The sequence below is a fragment of the Ambystoma mexicanum genome, chromosome 6p (genome assembly GCF_040938575.1).
Source record: "Ambystoma mexicanum isolate Mex_15411 chromosome 6p, UKY_AmexF1_1, whole genome shotgun sequence".
Lineage (NCBI taxonomy): Eukaryota > Metazoa > Chordata > Amphibia > Caudata > Ambystomatidae > Ambystoma > Ambystoma mexicanum.
The window spans coordinates 1217933299-1217959969 of NC_090935.1; the positions used below are offsets into that span (position 1 = coordinate 1217933299).

The 26671-nt window shown below is 44.4% G+C and overlaps 1 protein-coding gene across 1 annotated transcript in view; it reads left to right on the forward strand.

The window, feature by feature from the left end:
• The window catches only part of FRMD3 (FERM domain containing 3), a 924195-nt gene that overhangs the window by 571301 nt on the left and 326223 nt on the right, over positions 1-26671 (forward strand). The window contains exon 3 of the mRNA XM_069625881.1: positions 6536-6578. Coding sequence (XP_069481982.1) covers positions 6536-6578 — 43 coding nt within the window. The remainder of the gene's footprint in view (positions 1-6535; positions 6579-26671) is intronic.

Genomic DNA, 26671 nt, shown 5'->3' on the forward strand with positions numbered 1-26671 from the left:
AGCTGTGGTGACTGGCGTGAAACAGTATTTCCTTCCTGTATAAGCGCCTAACAAGTGAACAATAAATAAATAAATACAAAATAAATAAATCTGCTATCTTTAGAATTAGGAGGAACAGGGAAAACTCTAGCACCAACAATTTATATGCTAGATTGTTTACTTTGATTTGAAGAGACAGTGCCATAATGCTTCATTGTAAATAGATATCCGTAGTCACATTTGTATTAAAGTAAAGCAAAGACCTGATTGATGGCAAGCCAGATTCTCATGTGCAACATTGAAGAGCATTGTTTTCGGAAATGTATTTGGATTAGCCGCACCTAATGTATTTATCATGTGTGCATGTGTATCATATGTTGATCACGTACTATTTCTCTCACCCTCTCTCTCTCGCTACTCGCTTTCTCTCTCTATCTCTCTCTCTCTCTCTGTCTCACTCTCTGCACTCTTTTTCACTGTGCTCTCTTTCTCTCTATCACACTGTTATCTCTCCCTGTGGGGAGAGCTGCAATATCAGGGGCAAGTTTGCTAGAGCCACCCCAGCCGTTGCTAGCTCGCAGGCTGACTCAGAGGGGCATTCATTGAAAGCACATTCACTTTCACCGAACGCCAGGTTTATATACTGAACAGTTGACCGGGCAGCTAGATTCACACTTACACGAAGTAATTACTGCAGAGGAGAAACATTAATTCCATCTACAATAAACAAGAAAACGACTGTTTGCCAATGTCTGTATACCCTTCTAAGTGCACTTTAAAGTACACCGCACTAGTAGCCATCCACGGGCGCAAAGGTGTTTCGAAGCAAGTGCTTTCATATTGTTTGAGGAAGGTCTCACAATCGGTCTCAGGTGCTTTGCTTCAGGCCCCGTGACCCAAGGTGCTTGATTGAAGGCATGGGCTGTGGAGGCGGGACCAGAGGCAGTGCTGTGGAGGGGCAAGGGCCAGGGGTGTTTCTAGGTCTGCAAAAGATCAGGGGCTAGGCTAAGGTCAGGACTGTCGGCACTCGGGGCTAGCTAGCCTTTTGGATGTAGCCCCTGAGCTTCTATCCGGGGCTACAACCAAAAGACCCGGAGCTATAGCCCCCTCACCCAACCCCTCCCACCCCCAATAATGCCTCTGGCAGGGGCTTTCATCCAATCAGGTTGTGCCTGGCATAGTCATGTAGTGGTCAGGCAGAAACGTTAGTGGATGAATGCTCTAAGAAAAAGCAAGCCATACTACTTTGCATCCTTACCTGAATCAAAAAAGTTCATATGCATAGCAATACTTTAGGAAGTTGGCTTAAAAAATGTGCAGTCCAACCTGAAAGGATAATCTACCTATGAATTTCTTAGGTATCTTACAAATCAGGTGGCATAAGAGAATCTCTGATATAATATTGTGTTTAGGGGGAGAATAAGTGCCATCTATTGAAAACTGTGTGGGGAGGGCTATGGACACCCTTTATTCCACCCTTTATTCCACCTTGCCACCCCCTTACTGATGAAGGGATGTAAGGTACAGCGAGCTTGGAGCGTATCGCCCCTGCTCTTCAAAGTAGCGTGATCACGAGACTCCTCAATAGTGATGGCGTCTCCTGCGACATCTACACAGAAGACAATCAAATAATTTAAAAAAGAATGCCAGCAAAAACGCTGCCCTCACCAACTGCATCTCCCAACTGAATACACGGATGAATGACAACCTGAAACTACACCCAATGTCACACCACAAACAGCAATCCCTTGTCCTACATTGCTTGTCCAGGCCCAAAAAGGGCCGGGAGGATCGCTCTGGGGCAATGCGTTCCCCTTGGAAGCACGACGACGCGGAGCAACACAGGTTCGATCCCTGAGTCTGTGCTTAGAACCTCTGGGTATTAAGGGTGTTATAAATAACCAATGACTTACTTGCTTACTTACAAGCTTGACTCTGCTCTGCCCCGGCACCCCAAATTTAACTGCTGCAGCCACACAGTTGGCAGCTAGGCCTTTGCCAGTGTGCCAGCCACTCAGAATAACCACTGGCCATGGCTTTTAGCCATGACTGCGACCCCCTTATCCTCCCAGTGTGGTGAATGGCCATGGGCAATTTGTAATTGTGCCTCCCATAATGGCCACTGAACATTAACTGTGGCGAACTAGCGTAGCTCATCCTGTGAGCAAAACAGTGCTGAGCAGCCTATCCTTGTCCCGTGTTTAGAGGCTCTGCTTGTATCATATTTTATGAAAACATGTCCTTTCACCAGCTGCCCTGAACAAATCATGAATGCTAACATTCACTTGCCGGTGAAGACACTTGGGGCCCAATTCATGCGACGTTTAGCGTTGTGCAAAGTAACGTTGCACTGCCAACAAAAACGTTCAATCGGGACTAATTCACAGTACTGGTGAAAATTGTATTTTTGCAGAGCAAAGTCACGTTGCACTGCAAAAGTACTCTTTGCCCTGGGCTAAATGGGCCAGTGCTTTTTGTGTGAATTAGGCCCATGGCAATGCAAAGTGACATTGGTCCATTAAAACACACTTTGCACCGATACTGTGAATTAGGCCCGTTTCAACATGTTTGTTTGCAGTGCAAAGTCACTTTGCATAGGGTGACCAGAAAAAAAAAAACGGGGACATGCCATGGACATAGAAGTAGGACTAAAGTAAACACAAATAAAACTGTAGTTGTACTTCTTTGTTGCTGGCCTGTTGTGAGGGGCGGAGGAGGTGTGCTCACAGGCACACTCTTCTCATTGGAGGAGAGCACCGGGGAGGGGAAGGTGGAGGAAATGGGGGAGTGAATAAAGCATTCACCTCCCCCCCATCCTTCCAGGAAGAGTCGCGCTGGGCCTGATTTCGGGATTTCGAAATCGGGGCCTAGCAAAAACCGGGACCGTAGCCACCCACTGTTGCAAACACTGGGACGGGGTTTATAAAATTAAAAAAGCTCCCGGGACCCCGGGACGGAGGGCGATTTCCTGGGACTGTCTCGGGAAAACTGGGATGTCTGGTCACCCTAACTTTGCACTGTGCTAAACATTCCATGAATTAGGCCCTTGATGTTATGGCTAGGGATGTGGACTTGCGCGGGGCAAAGCAGCAAGCTCAGAAGGAGGGAGAGGTAGCTGGTGACCATAGCACTCGGGACGAGAAGAAAATGCACACCGGCGAGAGAGAGGACCACAAACTGGTGCACGCAACCTCGCACCATCCAGCTGCTGGGCAGGGCGCAGGAGGAGACAGATAGGGAGGGGCAAGCAGTACACACAGGACAGAAGGGGTCAACGTGTGGGGATGCTGGTGAACCCGGGCATCATGCTAGTATTGTTGCAGTCTTTGGGATGTGGGAGGGCGTCCCCCGAAAAAGAAGAAATAATAATGCAGCATGTAGGAAGGCATTAAACGACAAAAGTGGCATTTCTGTAGCAGCATTCAAGGCAGACTGTGTTGTACCAGTGACAAAACATGCAGACGAGTATGTATGGGTTTGTCTTCAAGATTTATCCCCTTGGATTGGCACCAGGTTATATGTTAATGTTTGTGTAGTTTCAACTGTTTTACCACAAACTCTCTTGCATTTTATTTTAAGTGTAACATCGGCTATATGAACCACTGCTGTCTCACTTGTATTTCAAGCCCTCAAACAGGGATAGAAATGTGTTTTTCTTTGCTGTGCATTTCACAATGGTGGGCAATGGTATCCGGTCATTACATCTAAAACAAAGCATCGACAAACCATAGCATTAAAAAAAAGTCGGAAAAAAAACATTGAATGCATTTTTTTCAATGGTAAAGGGTTTAGTTTACTAAAAATGTGTTTTAAACCATTAAAAAGGGGGGTTGGTGGGGAAACCCCCATAAAAAATCTATTTTAAATAAATGCATTCAATGTTTTTTTTTTAGATTCTTTTTCTTCTATGCTATGGTTTGTCGATGCTTTGGATGTCGAGGCTATCACTAGGAACCGTGGGTAGTGTGGGCCTTTGATGCATTTGTGTCAAGAGCACAGGCATAACACTTAAGAATGCAAGGGGGCTAACCAGCCCATCATGTGTGCTGCCACACAGCCCCAAGAAAATTGCAAACTACCTTTGTGAAAAAAGTGAGTTGCGCATGCCATAATGTGCTGGAAGTCAAAACATAGATCCCCTGTGTTTTTCACTATTTTCTCTATAGCAACTTGTTTCTGCCCTTACTGGTACGAGACATTCCTCAGGGTAAGACATGAATTAAAAATGCAACGTATGATGCACTACACAGTTTTGCCCTTATGCCTTATTGTGATGGAGATACAATCAAGCCTTTCTTTTATTTTATACCAAATAGATTCCCAAAACGAAAATAGGCAAATTGTTTTCAAAAACACAAAAGAGCTCATTTTGTACAAAGATCATAATTTTGTGGATGGGACAGCTTACGTTTGCACTTATGTGCAAAAAGGTCCCCTTTGAGCAATGTTGGTCATTTGCACTGTGTGGTGCAAATGAGAAGATACGACGGAAGTCTCTGGACCACATCTCGTTTGCACTATGCAGTCCAATCGAGTAAACACCTCCTGGGACGTACGCATGGCAGGCAGCATTCAAATGATTTCTTATTTAATTCACCTGTTTTTTGCTGGTGCCAAAAGCAGGTGGGTTCAATAGGAAATCATTGGTTTTACGCCAGAATGTAAATCTCATACTGGTGTAAAACCAAATTGTTTTTTAAGGTGGCGCGCAAATGGGAGGTGGAAACATAACTCCCATTCCACCAGGAGAGGAGCACAACCTGTGTGAGTATGTAGCGGCCAGCATGACGAAATATTTAAAGGGAGCACAAAGAGTTGCCAGGCAACGCCTAACATCTCTTTGTGCTCCTACAGCACTTACTCCCATTGCTATCTCCTACGGCCACACCCTTCCCTTTGTCATTCAAAAAACACTGGTGCTGTCCCTGCTCTCCCAGCCCTTTTCTCACACTCCACCCCTTTCGCTACCTTACACCCCCTTGTTCTCCCTCCAGCTGCCTTTAGCCCCTTTTGGTGCCCCTGCCCCCTGCGCCTCCTGTTCTTGCCTCTTTTAGCCCATTTGTTGCCCCAACGCCTCCAGCCCCCTTTTTTTATCCCAATCTGTATTAGCCTTTTTTTTGCCCGCTGCTCTTGCCCCATTTTGCTGCTGCCTGTCCCTTTCACCTCCTGTTCTTCTCTCCATTAGCCCCTTTTGTAGACTCCAACTGCTTTAGCCAATTGTGATGCCCCCTGTCCTGTTTAGCCCCTTTTCTTGCCTCTAGCTCCTGTTCTTGCCCCTTTTTATTGTCCCAGACCCCTTTCTTGCTCCTTTTTGACTCATTTGTTACCCCAGCCCCCTTTGGCCCTCATTCTAGCCCTTTTCTTTGCCCCCAACAGCCAATTGTATTGCAACCATCCTGTTTAGCCCCCTTTCTTGCCCGCAACCCCATTTAGCCCCTTTTCTCACCCCAGCCCCTTTTGTTGCCGCAAAACTTCTTTAGCCTCTATTATTACCACTCAGTCCCTTTTCTTACTCCCTGTCTCTTTTCTTACATTCTGACACAGGCCCCTCCCCTATTTCATGCAGCCATATACCAGGCTCGACTCGTGATGGGCCCTATAAGAGTCAGGCCAGACCCCCAGGCTCGGCCCTACCCTTGAATTCACTGGCTCTCCCTGGCTGGGCCGGCCTTAGGGCAGGGCTGAGTGGGCGTCCGTTTGGGGCGCCAATAGCCCCCACCACGCCAGCTCAGGGGAATCTTTCAAGGTCTTCCCCGAGCTGGCGTGGTGGGAGAATGCGCGACAGGCACCCTAATGAAATTAAAACATTCGCGGAGTGCATTCAATAACAATAGGGCGCTGATGTTTTCGCAAAGGTGGCTATGGAAAAAGTTGACACACCACCCATCCTGCATGATCAGGGACGTGCTGGGGCACCATATTTTTGTTTTGCTGCCTGGTGCGCTGCCACCGTTAAGACTGGGCCTACTCCCAGGTCTAGTTATGTTACGCCTTTCTTTAGCATTTCCATTTATGTTTAAGGGGACTCGAAATGGTTCACCTGGTCAAAAACTGTGTCGTGCACGTACTTTGCATACTTTATAACTCATCCTCATAACAATCCAGATATCAGAATGCCCCCTCAGGTTTTGGAAATGGGATTGAACCCCAATGAAATCCTGATTCCATTGGTGAAGAACAAGAAACATTTTAGAACCCGTGCACACGTGTAATACATGCCTGCTTCCTGACAGGCCCACAGTCATGGAGGTTTGCGTTCTGACCGTCCGTGCTGTGCTTGTTCTGTGCATAATGGGAAGGCATTAGTCGCGTATGATCAAGCATCACTCTCTCGAAGGAAAAAAAAAGGTATTTTGTTCAATTGGGCGGTTTAAAAAACTGTTAAGGTTAACATCTTCTTCTGGGAAGTCAAGTGTTTGCTTTTCCTTCGGGTTAACCTTATATGCAACGCGCTGCCATTTAAAAGCCATTGAGTGCAGCCATCTGAATGTAGTGTAAGCTTTCACGGTTTACGCCATACATCACATTAACCGCTGATCTTCTTTCCTTTCCACAGCACTGGTTGGAGCCCAACAAATCTATCGCCAAGCAAATGAAGTGTAAGTGTTGAAATCTGTGTGTCTAATGTGCGTCATCCCTGCTCTGAAATGCCCTCAGATGTTCGGTAGTGTTGCATGCTGTTTTATGTCGGATAATGCGGTTGGGCAGCGTCGAGAATCGCCACGGTGCACACGTGGCTGCATATTTGACAGCAGGCCTCAATGTTATTGATTTTCAATCACGATGGCTTGACTTGTCTTTCTCATTGACAGGGGCCGATCGAAAGCGTTGAGTGCAGCGAAATGATTTAGCCGCCCTCAGGAGTCAATCTTCATGTTTGCAGCTGCGCGTGCGTGTGCGGGGGAGGGGGATGGAGGTGGGGAGGAGCGAGAAGATCGAGGCTCATTGTTGGAGGAGTATCTTGTCTTTCCTAGTCTTGATTTCCCACAGCTGTGACGGACAGAGTGCCTCCTCTCCATCGCTCTTATGGGCTTACTTCCCACACAGCCAGAACCCAGAGCTTCAAGTGGGGTGAGAAATCGAGGGGTGGGGCTGTAACGCTGGCGTGTATCTAAATGATGGCTGTGGCCTAAATGGGACAATAAAAAAAGTGGATTTGCGCTGCGCAGTCATTTTCTTTTTACTGTTCAATGCTGAGGATTGAAACCAGAGCCCTGTTCCATTCAATAGCCTGTGTGACACAGGTTTTATGTGCCAAGGATCTATTGAGCGAAAGAAACGTGATGATCCAGCAATATCCAGCAACATCCCAAAATAGCCCAGTGTGATGTGACACTGGCTTGTCATTGCAAGGATTGGGTTCGAATCACCAGCACAGTACAATTTAAAAAAATAGATTTCCTAGCCTATTTTTTTATTGTCCCATAATGGGTATTCAAACCCGAGATCTCCTGTTTACAAGCCCGTATCCCAGTCCACTATGCCATTTCATAGATACTGAAAGGGTTTACTGTCGTTAGACTGTTTGACACATGAAGCCTGTCATGCCTTCATGTGTCAAGCAGTCTTAAATGAAACAAAAGATATCCAGTACCTAGGAAATGGCACGGTGCTATTTCGTAAGTGCTGAAATCTTTTTGGTTAATTCAATAGACTGTTTGAAACATGAAGCCCGTCACGGCAAGCATTCTATTCAATGAAACAAAATTGACTCCAGCAATCCTGAAATAGCAGAGTGCTTGTGACTCTGGCTTGATAGCAGCAGGACTTTGGTTTAAATCCCCAGGCTGCAGCAATTAAAGAGAAAAAGTGTTGTTTGTTGCTGGTGGGGAGGGATGCCCTGGCTCAACTAGAGTTTTGGCAGACTGCCAGGGGCCAAGCGCCGACTAGCCCCGGCCCACTTAAAGCCCCGCTCCTACCTATCCTCTTGATTTGCCCCATCACTGCCTCACTCATTCACCACCCCCTCCTCACGGGAGACCTAGGACTAGAAAACATGGGAGATTGATGTACCTTTTATCCTGCCTTAACAGGCATGTGCCAGGCAGGCAATGGCACATTGCAAAGGGTAATTATTATTAGTCCTAGTCCACCCAGCTCCTCACAGTCCCTAATACACAAAGGCCATCTGCCTTCCTACAATGACAACCATGAAACTGCCTAGTAATTTCCCCTTCAGCCCTACCAGAGTTATAAACGTCACCCACTCTTTGTCCTGTGTATTCCTTCAACGTCAGAGCCAGGGGTGGACATGGGGGGGCGGGGGGGTTGGTTGTCCTCCCTAGCTCCCCCCTGGAGCCCAGTGCAACCCCCAGCCTCCCGCGGGGGCCCTATTATCTGCCCCCCTTTCACCAAAAGCTGCCCCTGCTAGTGTTTTCCTTCTCTATTTCAGGGGGGGGGGGGTTGATTACTCCAAGCCGAGAGAGGAGTGTTGAAATAAGGACTGTGAGGAGTTGGGTGGAGTAAGATTAATGACGATTACAGTTGTAATCTGCCATCACCCCCCTCCCCTATTCTTCGTCACAGCACTTACAAAATTAAGATTTCACCAGTAGTGCATTAGGAACATCTGCCAGGTTGTAAAAACAATGGCACCAGTGATCAGATTATTGCACGCTCAGGTATCACTTTCTGAAAATATCAAGTGCATAGTGAGTTCAATTAGAGCCTCCATTCACCCACATGTGATACTGCATGCAGGTGCTGGCTCGAGGTTTCAAGTGGCTGCATTCCAGATATCCTAGAGAGGGCCCCCTCCAGCCCGGGTGGCCTTCAGTCTTCTCATGATTTGCCCTTGAATGATTTCAGGGAGTACGAGGTACTGATGGCAAACCAGAACCGTTGACTCTGTATTGCCACCATTGCCTTGTTGGACTCACAAAGCAGCCAAATAAGCAATCTAACTGAACAGGAAATTGGCGTTTTCGTTTAGTACAGTTGTAGAGCTAGGGACACTCTCAGGGTATAAATGCCACCATCCCCCGATGCATCTGGACCTGATGTAATGCCTTGGAACCAACTCCTGATTCATCATACATTTGTTGTAGGCCTTTGGGATGAAATTTGGACTGGTTTCAAGGATCACCACATGCTGGGTAAAGTGAAGGTAAGGTTGCAACACTTGGAGGGCAGCCAACTCTTCAGCGTATCTGGCTGAAGTGACGACAACAAGGAACGGGTCCTTCCAAGACACGCATCTGATATTTGCATCCTCTGCTGCCTTACAGGGATGGAGCAGAAGCTGCATGGAATAGATAATTGGGTACTCTCTAATTTTTGTTGACGCGGGGTCAAATCAGTTGGAAGGGAGAATCCAAATGAGAGAGTGAATACGTGACAGATTGACTACCCCTCTCTAGAGGTCCTGTATGTAACACAGGATAGGGTGGAGGGCCCCTGCTGCTATAACTGGCAGGGTTAGCACCTTAATGGGGACAATTATTTGAGCTGAGTGCAATTTTACAAAACATAAATCTCATGATTTTTCATAAAAAACATGTTTAAAAAAACATTACAAACATTTTCCTCTAATGATCATCAATCATACCATTCATCCAACATGCATCTTTTACAAAAACGGGGTTCTATGACTTAAATTTAATTCCAGCATAACAATTACTATGCATACATGACATAGGAAAAAGTATTAAGTATTCTTTTCTCGGTCGACATATGTTTCGGCCCTTGATGATGTACCACCTTTGTCAGCGGTGGTCAATGAGATAGATATTGGGCCATCTTCGGGACATTCATTATTTCTAGAAGGTCAGTTTCATTCCCCATTCACATAGATAAAGAAATCTGTGGTCCATAGACTGTAATTTGGACTTCTGAGTTTAGACTACTGGCTGTGGTAATAGTTTGACATCCAGTGTCCAGTTTCGGGAGAGACACGTATATAGTTGTGTCTTCTGAACCGTTCTTAATCCTGTCGGGATCGACGGTCATCCATTAGCTAGAGTTTGGATATCTACGCTTAAACTACTGGGTGTGGCAATAGAAAAACATGTGTCCAATTTCGGAGAGAACACACATATAGTTGTCTCTTCTGAGCCAGTCGCAGTCTAGTGGAAATAGGCAACGGAGTGTCTGGCTATTACAAGCATCAAATCAGTGGTCATTTCTTTGATATTGCCTCTTCAAGTATGGTTCCTATACTTGTTTCCTGCTCGCGACTTGCTGCCGTCGGGCCGTGTTTAATCTCATTCAAACAACCATTAAAGAGATTTATGTTTTGTAAAATTGCACTCAGCTCAAATAATTGTCCCCATTAAGGTGCTAACCCTGCCAGTTATAGCAGCAGGGGCCCTCCACCCTATCCTGTGTTACATACAGGACCTCTAGAGAGGGGTAGTCAATCTGTCACGTATTCACTCTCGCAGAAGCTGCATGGGCATGAGTGGGAAATCCCACAAAGGAAAGACTGGCTTATTGGTCAGCTTCTGTAGCTCAAAACTCCAGAACAGCTGAGTCACAAAGGGTTCCACATCTGCCACTGCCATACATAGATCACAAAAGAACATACCGTGTATGCCCCTTGCCGGCAAAGAGTTGAGTATTAACCCCCAACTTGAAACCGCCAGCTATGAAATCTAGTATCTGGAATGTATTGCCATATCAGTGAAGGCTCCCTCTTGTGAGACACCAGGAAACAAAAATGGACCAGTATTGCCCAACAGTCACTAAGGTTCATGAAAAACCTGTCTTGTGGGTCAGATTCTGTAATAGTTATAATTAAATTGCTCTGAAGTAACTAGTGAATAAGAAGATTGTGCTTTAACAAGGTGTATTTATTGTGTAGTTTGTCAGTGAAGGGGTTGGACCTAACTCCTATAGGAACTATGGAATGCTCTAACATTGATGAAGGAAATTCTAATGAAAGAAGCGTCAGGGATGGAACAACACACATTTGGATATTTCTCAGGTGTCTTGAGGCATTAAGTTCATAACATATTCTTGGAGTCCTTGTCCCTCCAGGGACACCCTGTTCTACAAATCAGTTTCCAAATGATAGACCAACAGAAAGATCCAAAACCTAGTATTAGCATGTCCTTAGCCTCCTGGCTAATCCCTGAACTAAAATACAAATGTTCCATGCCTTGGCCAACAGAAGATTTCTCAAAACCTTTTCGGAAATCTCCAGCCCCAATTTAAACAAAGCACAAAGACGTTTTTCTGGGAATGCTCTTCCAGGGGTAACTCGCACTCTGGACCATCGTTCAGTCTTCCTGCTTTCACAGTGTCCCTTTAGACTTCACCCAAGCCTTGGGGTTTATCAGGCCTCATCCTCTTGTCTTCCAGCTTGCACTGCGTGTTCCCCCAGTGCATCTCGTTGCAGTGCTGGTTCTCACCCCAATACCAGGTACTTCACAATAGCATGTAGGGATCTTACAGACCTTTTGAACCTTAACCATCAGGACAGGTCTCACCAGGGCTTTGGGTCTCTCAGCATTCCACCTACAAGTCTCTCTCATAGAGCTCTGGTTTCTCAGTGCTCACTTGTTCAGGCCGCTCATAGACCTCTGGTTTCTCAACATTCACTGGTTCAGGTCTATAAAAGAACTCTAGTTTCTCAGCCTTCCCTTAATTTGGTCTCTCGTAGACCTTTGGATTCTCAGAATTCACTTTTTCAGGCTTCTCATATACCTGTGGTTTCTCAGCCTTCAGTATTTAGGTCATTCTTCTTTCAGGCTTTACACCCTTGTATCAGGGTCCATGTAGCAAGTAACTTCTCCCGCAAAATGGCCAACTTGCAACAAGTTGTGGTCTTGCAGGGAGAGGCTAAGAACATGTCCTGCTTCTGCCTGTATGTTGCTGACACCGATGGACTCACTCAGCCTTCTTTTAAAGTGCCTTAATGGTTTGGCAACTCGTGCCAACCCTTGGAATTGGCTGGGGCTTTTAGAGATTTGTATTGTGGATTTAGTTTGTGCATTTCTTTATTTTTTATTTTTTATTGTGTCATAGCCATATTTAAAAGCAGTATAATACACACTTATGACTTTTAATACATAAATCAATACAAAGAAATAAAAACACAACAGTCAAAAGGATTAAAATAGAATATGCAAATATACCATTCAAAAAAGAGCAAATAGAAATATCGTAGAAAATAAATCAAACATCCAACATAGGCACCTCGACAGAGAGATCCCCTCTTCACCTCCCCAAACAGATCTGTTCGGAGAGCAACTACTCCGACTGTCAGGAGTGTTTCATTACCTGTCGACAGTCTATCCCAAAAGATATCGGAATTCAACCATCCAGGATCGTGAACAAATCACTGAAATCTTGCCAGTCTCAGAGACCACGTTCCTGGACAGTGCGTGAATAGATGTTTCAACGACTGCCTTTCATTGTTATTGCACTTATCACAAATGGTGAGGGGTATTCCTCACTATTTCTAATTGAGCGAACTTCCAAAGTTAAACACAGATTTAATCTAAATCTCAGGAACTCATCTCTCGCCACTGGATCGGGAAACTTATTGAAATAATGAGGGAGCCAGGATCTGGGTTTATCAAAACGCGTATGTGACGCTGATAGCTTTGCCATCCTCATTTGATTTGTCGTCCGAATCTAATCCCTTTGTTTTATACGCATTTTGACTTTCTCCGTATCCTGGATAAGAAGATCAGTAGAACAATCCGAAATTCGCCAGAATTTCACCACACTTTAGGCTAAGATTATTAAGGAAAGCATTGTCGGATTTTTTCATCAGTGATGTCACATCCTCATATAGCGAGGCCTTGGGTGGGTCAATGATTAGCCTAAACATCAATATCCATTTCCACTCCATCATAGCCAACAAAGAGGACAAACCCAACTCATTTCTTAGACACCCGATGGGAACACAATTAGGCAAATTCAAAGACCTCTTCCAAATCTTGTCCTCCAATTTATCCCAATCAATATTCATAGATAAGGGATTGGAATCCAAGCCAAAAAGAATTATAGGGACCACTTTTCCTATGTAGAACCCCACTTATGGTTGGATGGAACATTTACACAGTTTAGAGCATTTTTTTTCATCTGGGCTCCGAGACTAATTACCTTGTGGTCCAAAATCAGAAGAAGATGACTCATTGTTGGAAAGGCTTTGATCACTACCCCTAGATAAGTTAACTCAGTGACCAGTTCGACCGGGCGATTCTCCAATGACCAGCTATAAGACTTAAGTATCTTATTCGGGTGTTTAAAGATCAACACCTTCGATTATTTTTAGGTCATTGATCGGGGCGTAATCCGCCAGCACAGATAATAGTCGTTGCAGCCCGACTTGAGAGTGGTCTAAAACCACAATATCAACGGCATAGGCCAACCAGATTCGTTTTGTTTAATCAATTTATGGGATAATGAGTCCTTCACCTTGTAGCCAGAGACACAAATCCAACATAAAAAGCATGAAGAGAAATGGAGCGATCAGACAGCCCTGACGGACACCTCTTTCGACCCCATTCAGAGTCAATGGTAAGCCCAACCAGGGAGCCTGGCTCACATCGAGGAGTTCTGATGAAGTTCAATTAGAATGGACAAAAGATTGGAGGGGGCTCCCCAGGCGTTCAACCTTCTCCACAGAAGATTTCTGTTGACAGTGTCGAATGCCTGGGACAGATCAATCCAGGCTCCAAACAGTGGGGCACCTCCTTTCATAATGGACGGTAAACTAATACACCTTAGAACAAGTCAGTTCAATCCCCTTCTAAACCCTGTTTGCTGCTTGGGAATAATACGTTTGGATTCAGCCCATGCCTCCATTTCACTCAGAATCAGACCTACAAAGATTTTACTATCCGCATCTAAGAGTGAGATGGGGCGATAATTGGAGGCTGCAAGGCGCTCCCCCCTCTTATAGATGGGTATTACAATAGATGATCTCCACGACTCAGGTATTTTGCCCGAGTGTACAATATTATCAAAAAGGGATTCATATGGTTTCTCTCAATTGACCCATAACGTTGTAACAAGGAGCTGTTTGACATTGGTTAAGTGCAGCATTCGTCTCACTTGGTAGTTCTGCAAAATTATAGGAGTAGTGCAACATCGGCACCATCTTGGATTCTCACCCGTAGCATCTAGACAATCCATGGTGTTCTGCACCCTCCCAGGATTGGGAAGAGGACTGCCACACAGTCTCTTCTAACTGCCTTTCGGTTGTGATGTTGCTTTACTCTACTCGATGGGTAAGTACAGGGAACTTTAGTAGCAGAATCTGTAAACTCTGTGGTCTCGTGAGCGGACACAGAATACTTTTAGCATTCTTCCTTTCTGTCACCCACGGTGCTGCATTAGGCTTGCATGGGATCTATGATTTACACTCCCAGTAGGGAGTTGGGGTGATGACGATCCCTGGTAGGACAGTACCGTGCCTTGGTGGGGGTGGCGAAGCCTGCTGGATCCCACTGCATCCACCCTCTGGGAGGCACATCTGGTGGCAGCTGGTTGAACACAGTCCCTTGTTGCCCGCCCCCCTCACTTATAAGGATGGGGAGTTCACCACAGAAGGCATTTCTTTTTGTGATCTTCGTGGGAACTTGTGTAATAATTTCACGTCTGGAGGAACAGCTAAAAAGTTATTGCATTTTCTGTCTCATTCCACCACCAGTACCCATAAGTCAGTAACTCCCTGCCAAGCCAAAGCTAAATAGCAGTGATAACCCATGAGCAGAATGTCCTTTCTAGGGTTGACATCCCTTGGTCGGAGGAGGGGCTTGAGTGGGAGGTGTGGAAGAATGAACACCATGTGAAGAACCTCCTCCTTTCCCATGAAAGGCGGTTCTTAGAGAGAGCGATGAGGGTTGACAATGAGGAAGTTCAAATTCAAGTTTCTGAAATTAAGGTTCTACCAATCCCTGTCTATGATGTAGCAGGCTTCCTGTCTTTAAAAGAAGATTTCTTGAAGAAAAACACTTATTTGTGGTGGAAACAAATATGTTCCTTGAAACAGATGCTTGGTCTGAGCTGCCTTTCCAGTTGCTTGCGATTTTCATTTCTCAACTAGAGATTATGTTGCACTGCACACAAGAAGCACAACCCGACACTGCCCACGGATAGTCTAAGAACTGATGTCTAAGAAGTACTGTACGCAATGTTCCACTCCCTCCAGTGGAGGTGACATGGCCGTTCCTTCTTTGTTGCAAACAGGACCTGGAAGGCGAGCAGAAACGAAAGAGCTGCATACCCAAGTTGCCACTTTCCCAGATAATTAGATGAATAGCTGCGTAGGTTCATCGGAGGGCGGTGCAAACCTTTGTATCCACTGAATATATCAGAGTGGCTTCCTCTGGTAAAGCTGTTTTGATGGGTCGGATCGCCCAGACGGTCATCCATTCTGCCATGTCTGGTTTTGTTTTTGTCCAGGTTCTTCAGTGGATTTAACATTAACAGGTACTCAGGGATTGGCTGCTTCTCAGTGTCTTTCCATGTTTCCGGAAAAAAAATGTCCCATCCCGATGGAACGGTGATACAGAAGGAAAGTTTGTAAATTGCCTGAAGCGTTTTTTCTCTGGCGGGGGCGTTTTGCTACTTATGTTCCAAAACTAGCTTTGAGTCTTCTTTTTAAAGATATTTCCCTGACAAACAGGCACCCCAGTGCTTTCTCTGGGGATGGTCTCTTCACCCCATACAGAACCTCTGCAATATCCCTAGAGGCGTCTCTGGCAGAAATAGGTGGCACAGCCTCCTGCGTCCTCTCTGCCATTTCCGGTGAAGGAGGGCCCAGCATTTGTTTTTCTTGTAAAACCTCAGCCTCTGACTATTTCACTAATTGTTCATTCTGGACCAATGACATTGCCTGTGAAGATTTGGAATGTTCTCGTGGCTGGGGTGCAATGTCTGTGCCTAGAACTGAACGAGGAGGGGAACTTGGAAGGAGAGGGAGAGGAATGGTGCTTTCCCTTTTTGTAACCCTTTTGTGCACTATGATGAGGGCATACTGGGCGCACTGGCTTATATTTGGGCACCCTCATATACGAAGGCCCACCAACCGGAAATAAGCTGGATTGGTGGAGGCAAACCCTATTCCTTTATTGCCAAGTTGTATATTTCTTTACAAGACTCTTTAAAGTCTGCCCCTTTGTTTGGGGGGAGGAAATTAGCCTAGCAAATCAGGAATTATTACCCCTTATTGGAAAGTGCACCTATAAATTCCGTAATAAATCTCATAATTATTCTGCCTGCCACAGCTCAGCTTTTATCATGTGTATAGACAAGGCAACCGCGCGTGCAGTGTTCAGTATGTCAGAGACTCGCACGCGACCACGCGCTGTTTCACCTCAAAGCAGCACGCTGCATAGTATTGGTAAACTCAGGCCTTCGGCATGCAGCTATTTCCCCCATGCTTGCACTCACAAACCAAGTCTCGGGGGGACATCGGAAGGGGCGAAACATGGGCATCGCTGCCAGCAAACGTACAGCCCCGTAAGATGCATCCGACCCCTTGCCCATGCCTTCGGCAGCGAGGCCCTTGGAAAACAGGCAGAGGATTTCATCATCATGTAAACGCAATAGGACAGCTGTGTCTGTGCCAGTCCCATGTATCAACCCGGGAAATGTACCAACAATTGTAGTGGCTGCATGTCTGTGTAGGTGGGTTGCCATCATGAGGTACGGACTGTGATGACAAAGGTGGGACGGGAAGTAAAGTCAGGCAACTTGCATTGCACCTTGAGTACCATCGTTAGAGCACCGACCTCTCACCAGCAATACATTCACGCTATAATCTCACATTGTGCTTTTATTAAATGAGGAGGATTAGGTGTTTTAGGTCTAGCCCCTGTTTGCCGGCCCCTGTTCGAGGCAAGGGTATGCACCTCCCTTACCTCAGGCCAGGGGCAGTCCCCATGGGAACCACCAACTCCACCCAGCAGGCCAGTTGTAAAACAAGGGCCGCAGCATCTGCAAAATAAAAATCTCTGCGACCTTACCTTACATTACTGGGACACAGACACCAATGTGCATTGTTTAGGGCTCTCAAAAGGGGTCCTCCCTGTATTTATAAAACATTTAAACCTTTATTATTAAACATTCATGCCTTTCTAATTACAACTTCCCTTCTAATTCCCTCCAGGTGTGAGTACTTACGAAAGGGATCTTCCCTGTCAGCCCATCCTTAGAGGGGCCACAGGGAGACTCATGGGGTGGAACTGCTGGAAAATACCGCTAGCTGACACCTGGCACCACCCAATGTAGAGGGAGGCCAGAGGAGGGCCGACCAACTAGGCGCTACTGGCAGGCCACCACTTTCCTTACCTGTCTCACGCCAGGGTCCTATGACTCTCTATTTCTTCCACTTAACTTTATAAACAATCCTCTGCTTAACATTCCCGCTACTTAACTAATAACATGCACTTAAAAACCTTTAAATAAATATATAGGGCAGTGATAGCCGCTCTATAGTTAAGGTGAGCCGGACTCCCATAGGTCCTCAAAATTCTATTGTTAATAACTTTTGATGTAATGGATGGGACTAACGGATTTGACCGAAATCACGAAAGTGATTAGGGACTTGTGTACCCCACTAGACTGCAGAGTTCTGTAAAGATATGTTAAGAAATAAGAAAGTTATTAAGATGACAAAAACATTTTGTTTTACAAAGTTGCGGCCTACTGCCCATTCATTTTCCCGTAGTCAAACAAGGTCCATTTTTGCCAAAGCAAACAGCCCAAACAGCTGGACGGATTTGGGCCAGGTCCGAAACAACTTGGGCACGAATCCTTGTGAGTTTAGGGCCCTTTAGGAACGTGCATGTAATGGATGGGATCAGAGAGAATAACTCTGAGTCCAAATAATCAAACCAAGTCAGGAAGATGGCAAAGTACTGTTTTTTGTAAAACAGGGAGTTTTCAAAAAACATCAACGGACGTACCCTCAGGTTCTCTCAGCAATCTCATAGTTTATATATCAAAAATATGTCAGAGGTGAAGTCATACTACATGGAATAATGAAAAACCTACTAAGGGTCGGGATTGGCTCAAGGGGAACATCTTAGTATATTTTCTATAGGAACTAGGATTGTGATTGGCTGCCCACTGTCAGGTGAACAATATATGCCTACCTCTAAAACATGTCCTCTTCAGAAACATGAGATACATGGTTTCTCATTGGTTTTCAAACTATGAGGTCCTTCATTATATGGACTACTACAATTGGTTGGCACCCTTGTGCCATGTCTGGAACATTCAATTCACTTAGCAGCAGGTAAGCGCAGACCCAGGTGCAAGGAGATGGGGCATGACACCACCACCCCACCGAATTAGCCCAGCATCTTTTATTACCCATGCCTTCTGCCATGAAGATTGTCTTTGAACTTGGCCTTGCAAAAGTGTCCTTGTCTTCAGAATACATGGGAGAGTGAGCACTCACTATCGTGTTCTGGGACTCCTAGTCCAAACTCTATTTTCACCCTCGACTTACGTGACAGTAGACCAAGATTTAGTCAATTTTGCAGGTTTTAAATGCCTTAAATGAAGTAAACTTGCCACTCTTGGTGTTCTTTCTTTGTACCTTGACAAGGGATGATTCATCCTTCGTACATTTGCTCTTTTCCAGAATACATAGCTGACCCTGGATGCTTCGGTCTTGACTCCAGGCCAGACAACCTCGCCATGCAACTACACGATTCAGCTTATTCTTGCTTTGACACAGTTTTCCTTTTCCTCTTCATGAGTCCTGTCTTACTAAATGCATGATACCAATGTCCAGCTTCTATACAATGGTGGCTTTGCCTGCATTCTATTCACTATGTATAGCCAGATTCTATGATGACTTAGTCTACTTGCGTTTCAGCGTCTGTACATGTATTGAATGGTTGGTTCTCTGCAGCACTTCGAACATGTGTATTCTTCGTATTTAGAAGTTCACTTGATTCTTTACTTCCTCATTAGTTTCTGTATGATCAATACATCCTCTTCAGCTAGTATCTCGGGACTTCGTATATGTCTCTTGTGTCACTAGCTTCTTTCTTTGCTCTTTTTCATATTCCTTCAGGGAGTTCCTCCCTTAGTTTGTCATTGCTTTGGGGATACATTCGGTACAGTTGTCTCCGTGGTTATCTTCTTTCAAACACACGCTGTGGTATTGGCACAACTGCTGGTGTCCAACATGGCACAATCCCAGGTCTCCAACATATGGGAGGTAGAGGGCAGGGTTTCCTGCAGTGGCATTCAGCTGCTCCTCTACATCCCCCCCTCTGGTTGAGTCCTCGACCACCTCAATCGTCTCCACATCCTGGCATTTTCTCTTGAAGAAGTGTTTCTTTGGTGTCCATATCTTCATCACCCCCCTCAGGCTGCCCGTTGATTTGATATGTTCATCTACACTCCAGGTCATGCAGTTACATTGTCCATTCATGGTACAATAGACCCATCGTCCCACGTACTCCTTATGATTCTTTGCATACAGCAGAAATTTCGTTCCCTCAGGTGCTACAATGCTGGCCTCTATGTATTTTCGGACAGTGTCATCAGTCAGCTCCTTGGTGTTTGGTTCAGGTTTCACATTGATCATGATCTTCATCCCTATCACCTCCTTCGCTATTTTCTTGCATTGGGCAATCACCATCCTGACTACACAGAATCCAAACATTACTAATACCAGTATTACTCCAAGAACCTTCAATATATTTGCCAACCACTGTGGAATCCATGAAAACAAAGAGACAAACCAGCTGTCATCTTCAATGTCATCTGTCTCATCTTCCATCTTGGCATGCAGGTCTGTCAACAACGTTATGGCCTCTGTAAAGCTTCCATTCTGGTCATTGTGAGAAGGTGTGAATGTGCAACATGATGGCCCAATTTTGGCGCAAACTCCTCCTTCCATCGCTGTGATCATATCAAGGACATATCGATGTTGGAGGGTCATCAGTCGTATGGCCCTCAGCTCTTCTTTTATGGCGTTGAATCCCTTTATGATAGCATTGATTGTCTGCAAAAACTCCCATCTGGTTATTTGCAACCATTTGGAGTTTGCTACTTTCTGAATTCCAGGCATGCATATAGCTGTCGTTACCATGGCAGTCTTACTGAACAACCTGTGCTCCCCAGGAATGGTTTCATACGCTGTTATCGATTTGGCTGAGAAATAAGTTTCTCTTTTTGTCCGTATGAGTTCAAGTGATCTTTTCTTTCTCAAATGGTCATCCACCTTTGGAAATTCGCCAATGTTTAGGTCGCTCTTAGGAATCACTAATGCTGGAACATGGATGAGCACCCGGGAACATACTCTGCCCCAATCCTTGGGCAACTTCATATAGGCTCTAGATTCACAAGCCCGATATCGATCCATAAGGACGGCTGTCCCTTCTTCCATTCTGGGGACGTCAGTTGGGGCCCTGCATTCTTTGTTATATCTCACATGGTTCTTTCCATGACTTCGGAAACATAGTGTTGCATTAACCAACGGGATTACAACTACTGGGCATGATTCGTCTTCTACCCATGTCAATAGTTTGGAGTGCTTAGCCTATGACTTTATGCATCCATCATTCACTTTCTGCACTTCTTGCACGTAGTCCGTCTTCAGAAGATGAGCTGCAAAGGACAACATTCCTTCTTTCCATCCTTTCTTGGTATGCCCTTACCCATAGTTCAACATTTGAGTTTGTTACCAACATCCAGGTGATCTTGCTATTTCTGTCACATCAGGAAAATTAATTCTCTTATTTTCCTCAAAGATCACCTCATCCTTTCCTGCAGCAGGATCTACAAGCATCTTGCTCTTCCATCTAGGCTCCTTTTCCATTTGTGAGGTCTTGATATAGTCATCCTGGTATGGAAACGACCATTTTGATCTCCATTGCAAAGTCACCCAACTTCCTTCAAACTGTCCTTGAGTAGTACATGCTGCAAGGTGGCTGAGGCACTTCGCATCATGTGCTCAAACCTCCTTCGAAATGAAAGTCTTTACTGTATTCATGACATAGGGGATGAGAGAGCAGACATAGCAACTTTCATCAGATGCTCTTTCCCCCACCTTTATTAAGTGTTGATACCACATGTTATTTCCCAGGTGAGCTGTATTATCTAGATATGTATGTTTCCCTTCATTGCTTTTCCTCTGTATCTCTTTTATGCCTCCCAATATACTTATAGAGATCAAGGCATTTGTCATTATTCATTTTCACAGTGGGGAGAACCATAAGAGCTCTTTCTTTGGTAGAAACATTAAGATGATAGAGACTGTGAAAGATAAGGAACAGAAAAACAATGAGAACAATCATGCAAATATATATAATGCATAAAAATCTGGGCAACTATTTTTCATGCCATCCTACTGCTTGCTGAACTTGTTCACTCTCTATGATCATGCCATCTTCTTCATTGATGATTTTTATTGCAATCATCAAGTTTCTTTTATGTCTGCTACTATACAATTTGTTCAATTATAGCAATAAGAAATCTTGTTTTCACTGGACCATTTTTAGGATCCTGTGAAAAGGTGTGAATATTAATGTCTCTTCGAACAAGAGCAGGGTAAGATTGAAGTATGCACACAAAGACAGCAACCACAAGCCGATGAACATCACTGTTGGCAGGCATAATGTGTTTTTATCACTTAAAACAGATATTCTCCATGAAATGAATCTGGATGCTGATCTCTCTTTCAATTTCTGATCAAGAACTGACATTTAGGCATAACTCTGATGCATTATTCTCTGCTTCAATATATTTCTAAAAGTTCATTTAAAAACTCCTGGAATTCTCTGCAAGTCCTCACACTCTCTGCTAAAATATATATAACGATTGTCTAATGAATTCCAGTCCAAATAAAGTATGTGTTAATCACTTGTTGCTTTATTGTCCTTCTTCTTAGTCATCGATCGGGTCTGCACATGCAGACATTCTTCTTTTTGTCTTGCTTCTGGATCAGCAACGGTGGGATAGAGGATCTCGTCTTTATAAATCTTCACGTTGTTTAGGTGCAGCCAAGCTCTTCTTCCTTGAATATTAACAGCTGAAGGGTACACTTCTTCAACACAGAATGGGCCATTGAAGCGAGGCGCATGCCACTTGCTGGTGAAATTCTTGATCAGGACTAGGTCCCCAACATATAATTTAGGTGGTGGTAATAGTTGACTTGGACTGGTTGCCGAATGATCTTCTTCCGTATTCTTAGACCATCCCCCCTGAAGCTTGACTTGATCTGAAATTAAAGAAATACTGGTAGTCATGCATGTAAAATAATCATGCATCCCATCAACTAAAGTGTTGGCTACTCTCTGGGTATCACTCCTAATCCTAGACAGAGGTGTAAGGGACATTCTCATTCAATGCCCTTTAACTAGCTCATGCGGGGTGAGGTGGTGGTCGGATCCTGGCAGATTCCGAAGACCATATAAAGCTAGTGGTAGGCAGTACAGCCATCCCTTTTTCAAAGTTAATTTAATCTTGGCAATCCTTTCTTTGATGAGGCAGTTGAGTCTCTCACATATTCCGTTCGCTTGCGGGTGATACACAGAAGAGAACCCGTGCTTTATACTTAATAAAAGCTATATTTGTTTGAATAGCTAATTGACAAAATGTGGCCCATTATAAAATCTTAGTACTTCACACACATCCCACTTCGGGAATACTTTGCACACTAAAAGCATTGCTGCGCAAGTGGCATCAGGGTGTGTACACAGACCTGCTTCGATCCAGCTAGAAAAGGGACACACCACCACTAATAGATACCGATACCCATTACATATCTGCAGCATTTCGACATAGTTGATATGTAAATGCTGAAACAGACAGTTTGGTTGAGGTATTGCTCCTCTGATCGTTCTCAGTGTATACCCAGCAGTAAACATTTGACACAAGATGCAATTCTCCAGAAAAAGTGCAACATGTTCCAACAAATTAGGAATGAACCAGTCTTTTGCAATATTAGCAGCAAGACTTTCTCTAGTTACATGTGCGGGGTAATGCAGCTGTTCAAGCGTGTCTTTAATAAAGTTACTGACATCACTGGCTTTCCAGTTTTGTCCTGTCGCCATAGAGCTTCCGTGGGGGATAAAAAACATCCCCTTTGTTTCCACAGTTCTTGCTCTTCCTGTGGTGCGCGTCCCTGAGTCTCTATTAATTGGGTTATTGACAACTTATCAAACCCCTCTTGCACTAACATAGTTGTAACTGAATTCTCTTTAATACTCTCCGTATCAAAACTCTAAATTTCTGGAGAATATGTAACTCTTTTAGCTTCCACATCTGCAGCTTCATTGCCACAAGAGATAAAATCTGTTTGCTAAGTATGTGCTGCACATTTTATGACTGCTATGGCTATTGGGAGTTGTAGTGCCTTAATGAGTCTCCCCAATAATGACGCATGCTGTACTGGAGAGACGTCTGCGTGGAGATAGCCCCTCCTCTTCCAATGTGCCAACCCTGCATGTAAGGTTGATGTCACATAGGTGGAGTTCTATACACCGTCACTTCCTGCCTTTCATGTTTCTCAAGTGCAAGAATAGACGCTACTAATTCTGCTGCTTGCCCTGAAAAATGAGACAGTAGACTTGCACTTGCTACTACCTCGAATTTTCCATTTAATCTGTGTCTTACTACTGCGGTGCCTAAATTCCTTTCCCCACTAGTCTGATACATTTTTGAAGAACCATAAATAAAAATAATACCCCGCTAAAGCATTCTCCTTCACACGGGGTATATCCTCATAAAATTCAACATAATTGGCACAGTCATGCACATGATCACCTTCTTCTATGGGTTCAGCTATAGATGTGGCTGGGTTCACTATTTTACATCTTACAATTTTAATCGTTGGGTTGGAAATCATTACCTCATAAACTGAAGCTCTTTGGGATGTCAATGTGCCCTTGGGTTTCTCTAGAAAGGCAAATAGAGCATACTCCATGTAAAGGGCCATAGAACAGCCCATGACAAAACTTGAGGACTTCTCAATTGCAAACGCGGCAGCTGCCAAAGATTGTTAGCAAGGGAAGTGTCCTCACATAACTGGGTCTAAAATCCCACTGTATTATGCCAAAGGTTTGTACCCCAATATGGTTCTTTGTAAGCACTGCTGTCATTACTGATCCATCTGTGTGTGAAAACAAAATAAAATTCCTCGCCATAATTGGGAATTCATAAAACTGGGGCTGTACAAAATGCTTTTTTCAATTTTTCAAATCCTTCCTCCATTTCTTCGGTCCATTCTAGTTTTGTTTTACCAACTTGTGCTTTCTTTAATGCTTGCAGAAGTGGCCTTGTGTACATACTATAATCAAACACCCCGGCTCTAACGTAATTGTACAAACCCAAAACCTGTTGCATCTGTCTCACTGTGTTCGGTTTTGATGTTTTCATGATTGCCTCAGCTCTCTCAGGTGTCACTTTCTTTCCTTCATGCTAAATCAACTGACCTATATATAACACCTCTTCTTGACAGTACTGTAACTTCTCCTTGTCCACCTTATATCCCATGTCTGCTAGAATAGTCATTAATTGGAGAGAACCTGTCTGCACTCATCCTCTGTATTACTGCAAATCAGTAGGTCATCTACGTATTGTATCAATGCACTTTCGAGATCCATATTTCCTAGATCCATCTGTAGGACTCTGTTAAAGATTTATGGGGACTCACAGTACCCTTGAGGCAAACAAGTGTGTTTTTGTCTTAATGAAGTCAAGTCTTGGGAGTCATTATGCATTTTTCAAATCGATCATTGTGAAATATCGAGCTTCTACTGGGATACTATACAATATTGTCGCCAGATTAGGAACTAAAGGAAACTCAGCATGTAAAATCTGATTAAGAGGTCCCAAACCATGGATAAATCTCCACGACCCCCTTTAGATTTTTTTATCGGATACACCATGGTATTACACGATGACTCTGATGGCACCAGAATCCCCTGATTTATCAGTGCTGAAATAGTCTGAAATATACCTTCATCAGCTGCTCAAGACATGGGGTACTGTTTTGCTCGGGGGTAAAATTGCTCCTGGCTTAAGCTTTATTTTAACGTCCCCCATCCCTTTCAATAAACCTACGTCATAAGGGCCTGTGGTCCATAGGGCACTCAGCACTTTTACAAGATCCTCCTGAAAAAATGCTGGTCGCTGCCGCATTATCACTATTTTTTGTGGAACTTCCCTTTCCTCTATCTTTATCCACTATGTAATGCTCATGAAGAACACTACTTCATCATCACTTCGGTCTTCCCCGAACATATCATCATCAGTTATGTCAGTCAATCTCTACCCCTCTTCAAGAGCTATCACTGTTCTCCATGGTCTACCCTCATCATCTATTCCTTCGAGCATTGCCATTTCTTTTCATACTATAGCTGCTTCCAACTCTATAGGAATAATCTGTTCACGGTCCTCATCCATAGGTATTTTTGGTCTAAATAAAAACTCATCAGGTATCCTCACAATCTTTCCTACCAGGCCAGGTAGCCATGTCAGTAAAATGCTTACCCAATATAAAAAACTCTCTGGATCTACTGGAACACCTCGCAGAGCCACTTGCCCAGTGAACGCCTGTATGAACTCTCCCACATTTAAATAGTGTATTCAACACACTGTTCCTTGGTCAGTAAATGAAATCGTCATGTTAAATTTTATCAATAAATCTCTTCCTAGAATGTTAACCGGTGTCTGTCATGAATATAACAGAGGAACCGACATGTCACATTCTCCTTTGGACACTGGTAATTTATCAGTAAAAGATACTCTACTCGTAGCTCCAGAGAACCCTTGAGCATTCATGTCAGTACCAGACATTGGATATTTTCACTCTCGTATACATGAAGAAGTTACTCCAGTGTCTGCAAGAAAATAAAAGGATTTGCCTCCCATCGTCACATCGACCCTTGGTTCTTCTTGGGGGTCTGGTGTCACAGATAGTACTGAACACATCAAGTCACTCTGTGAGCTGTCCTATTGTAGATACAACCTCATCCCCGTCCCTGTGAAAGGATTTCCTCCTACCAAAGTGACACCTCCTTATCAATACTTGCCCTGTATTTGCATACTGCTGTGTCTGCATAGCGGCTTGTTGTGACTTTCCTTGTGGCGGATTCATTTGTACTTGTCCCTGCTGTTGCACCTGCTGTAGTTGCGGTGCTTGTGCCTAATAAGATGTGCGATCTGTTGTATGGCTGAGGATAAGCTGTCCCCCCTCTGGACAATTGGCCATTTTGTACATTGCCTTGGCTCCCACATACGCACGCAATATGTCCTGTCATTCCACAATTCCAACATACTGGGGGAACCCGCCTGTTAATCCCTCCTTGGTTATATCCTCCCTGAGCACTCTGGTTCTCATTCTGTGTATTTTCAATCCCACCTTGGTTATTCAGAAATCTGCCTCCTCTTCCCCTATAACCCATACCTCTGCCTCCTGGCATAAACCCATACCCACTTTGATCCATCTGGCATGGAGTACTCGCCTGCGATGTGCCTATTGCATCCTGCATTCCCAATCCTTCTCTGCTTGTCAGTACCGCCCCTTTTATGGCAAATTTTGACAACATTTTCTGAACTAACTTGGCATCCTCGATCTTCCTATTCTCATGTTTCTTCTTGTTTTTCTTTTGTAATAACTGACAATGGTGCACTATTGTCAACTGTTTGTCAGCCCATGGCTTCACTTGCATGCCTACTTGTTTTTTCATCTGCCTCTGTACTGGCTCAGGCAACCCCTGACATAAAATGTGGTAAAATAATGCCATTGGGGTTTTCCACCGCT